The sequence below is a fragment of the Brassica oleracea genome, chromosome C4, assembly GCF_000695525.1.
Source record: "Brassica oleracea var. oleracea cultivar TO1000 chromosome C4, BOL, whole genome shotgun sequence".
Taxonomy (NCBI): Eukaryota; Viridiplantae; Streptophyta; class Magnoliopsida; order Brassicales; family Brassicaceae; genus Brassica; species Brassica oleracea.
The window spans coordinates 40,558,655-40,561,761 of record NC_027751.1 but is presented as its reverse complement, the minus strand read 5'-3'; the positions used below and the strand labels follow the sequence as shown (position 1 = coordinate 40,561,761).

The 3,107-nt window shown below is 27.6% G+C and overlaps 1 protein-coding gene across 1 annotated transcript in view; it reads left to right on the top strand.

Moving 5' to 3' along the window:
- Nucleotides 1-179, top strand: part of LOC106338893 (zinc finger BED domain-containing protein DAYSLEEPER-like) — a 1,355-nt gene extending 1,176 nt beyond the window's left edge. Inside the window, exon 2 of the mRNA XM_013777763.1 lies at nt 129-179. Coding sequence (XP_013633217.1) covers nt 129-179 — 51 coding nt within the window. The remainder of the gene's footprint in view (nt 1-128) is intronic.
- The last annotated feature ends 2,928 nt before the right edge of the window (nt 180-3,107 follow it).

Here is a 3,107-nt window from a genome sequence, read left to right as displayed (position 1 = left end):
ATTGGTATCAGTCCCACATACGAGTCATATGATACGAGTAAAACACTTGGTATTGACTTGATATAATATGTATACGATGAAATCTAATGATTGACTGATTGTATAGTGCACATGTAACGAACTTGTAGAATGTTCAACTAGGTTTTAAATGCCTGATGGCTAAAGACTATAACGTCTAATGCTGTTTTTTCTTCTGTGCTTTTGGTGAAGTTTATATTTAACTATGTTGGACTAATCTTGATTTTTATTTACTATCAGCAGACAGCAGTGCCGCAAAGGACCACCGGAGAAAGAGACTTGGACTACCGGCGGGGCGAGCCACGGCGGGGCGGGTGGTACCGTTTGCCACTAATATTTGACTACCGGCGGGCTGCCCGCAAAGGCTAAAGATGTTAGTGGGGCGGGTTTGGGCTTAAGGATTGAGACCGCGGGTTGTGGCGGACCAACCCGCAAAGAACCGCCGGAGAGAGAGACCGCGGCGGGGCGGGTGGTACCAATTACCATTCCTAATTAACACTATGTTATAATTACTTCATCCTTTTTGAAACTCACAAATGTGCCGGTTTGTTTGTACTTTGTAGTAATATTATTACTTACATTTTGTGGTTTATAACTATTAAGATAAACGATATACTGTTGTTTATAATCCCTACAATACAGAAAACTATCAAATGATGAGTATATCAAATTAACTTATCCAGTTTTGTTTGATATTGGTTGATTAAAATTATTTGTAAGTACGCATTTGACTTCGCTTGTGGTTATTAATAAAAAAGATTTTGAGATGTTCAGCGTCTAACTAAACGAATGTAACACATATTAATGTGTTTTGCGAATTTGAAAATCTCCAACATCCATTCAAAAGCTTACTTATATACGCATTTATGTAATGTTAGTTATATCATCTTATAGCTATATATGATACCATTCTCTCTATTTCATATTAGTTGTCGTTTTGGAGTTAAAATTTTGTTTTATTTTAAGTGTCGTTCTATGTTTTCATTGAAAAATTTATAACAATATTTTTCATTTTATTTTTCTATTGTTTGAAATATGTTTAGGTGCATAGGTAATGATGTTTTTATTTTGAAAATATGCAAAAATAAATATTTTTTTAATATATGTGTATAAATCTAAAACGACAACTAAAGTGAAACGGATGGAATATTTGGATTTATCGGTATTATCATGGTAGCTGCAATATTAACAGGGGAGCTTGAATTACATCTAAACTATATTAATGATAAGCCTCGGTCCAAAGAAAAAAACTACTATATAAATGATATCTAAGTTTTCTTTCAATCAAATACTTAGTACTTATCTTGAAACTATATGATAAAAACAAATTTAGATGAAATGCTTGTATGGTAGTATGATACGTGATAATCTATATTACTAAAACATAAGCATAAAGTTAGACCCAACTTGTTTCTAGGGAGATTTAAAAAAAAAAACTATAGTATATAATTAATACAATTACTACATTATTATTAAGCTTAACACATCTATATTATTAAAAGAGAAGTACCCATTTGAAAATGTTCTTACTTTATTAATTAAACTCTCTATTTTTTTCCTTGTTTTTTTCAGTTACATTTATGAAATATCCTAAAACGAATAAAACTGCCTAATTTATTACTTGTCCTTTCAGTTACATTAATGAAATATGATTAAATGAATTTAAACTTCCTATTTTATCTATCCATATTATTAAAAGAGAAGTACCTATTTGAAAATGTTCTTACTTCATTAATTAAACTCCTTATTTTTTTGCTTGTCTTTTTCAGTTTTATTTATGAAATATCCTAAAACGAATAAAACTGTTTAATTTATTACTTGTCCTTTCAGTTACATTAATGAAATATGATTAAATGAATTTAAACTTCCTATTTTATCTATCCATATTATTAAAAGAGAAGTACCTATTTGAAAATGTTCTTACTTCATTAATTAAACTCCTTATTTTTTTGCTTGTCTTTTTCAGTTTTATTTATGAAATATCCTAAAACGAATAAAACTGCCTAATTTATTACTTGTCCTTTCAGTTACATTAATGAAATATGATTAAATGAATTTAAACTTCCTATTTTATCTATCCATATTATTAAAAGAGAAGTACCTATTTGAAAATGTTCTTACTTCATTAATTAAACTCCTTATTTTTTTGCTTGTCTTTTTCAGTTTTATTTATGAAATATCCTAAAACGAATAAAACTGCCTAATTTATTACTTGTCCTTTCAGTTACATTAATGAAATATGATTAAATGAATTTAAACTTCCTATTTTATCTATCCATATTATTAAAAGAGAAGTACCTATTTGAAAATGTTCTTACTTCATTAATTAAACTCCTTATTTTTTTGCTTGTCTTTTTCAGTTTTATTTATGAAATATCCTAAAACGAATAAAACTGCCTAATTTATTACTTGTCCTTTCAGTTACATTAATGAAATATGATTAAATGAATTTAAACTTCCTATTTTATCTATCCATATTATTAAAAGAGAAGTACCTATTTGAAAATGTTCTTACTTCATTAATTAAACTCCTTATTTTTTTGCTTATATATTCATTTTTTTATATATTTTTATATGATATCACACATTCGTAAAAAAAATAGATAGTTTAGATACAAAAAAAATTATTTACTTAATAAATATAATATGAACGAATATTCATGAAGCTATGACAAAAGCGATGACGTCTTACTCAAACAAAACAAGGCTCCGCGCTGGAGGATCTAGTATATATTTATAGCAGCAACACCGTACAATCTCGTCTTCTTATTTATGGCAAGAGTTTTAATGAGACCATTATTAATGATTGTTTTTATAAGGTAACATTTGTAATGGTAAGAATTTAAAACATCATAATCATATATATTTATATGTCGATAACACTATTTTTTTCCTATTTTACTTCATAGTATTGATATTGGTCGGTTAGGATTTTGTTTCAATCATGATACTTTATATTTTATAGTTTTCGAATAATATTAATGTTTCTGATCCACATTATAAATATCAGTACAACTTTAATACCAATACTACATTACTATTTAGCACAATTTTGGATTCAACTTGTTTCTGCATAGTATATTTTTTTA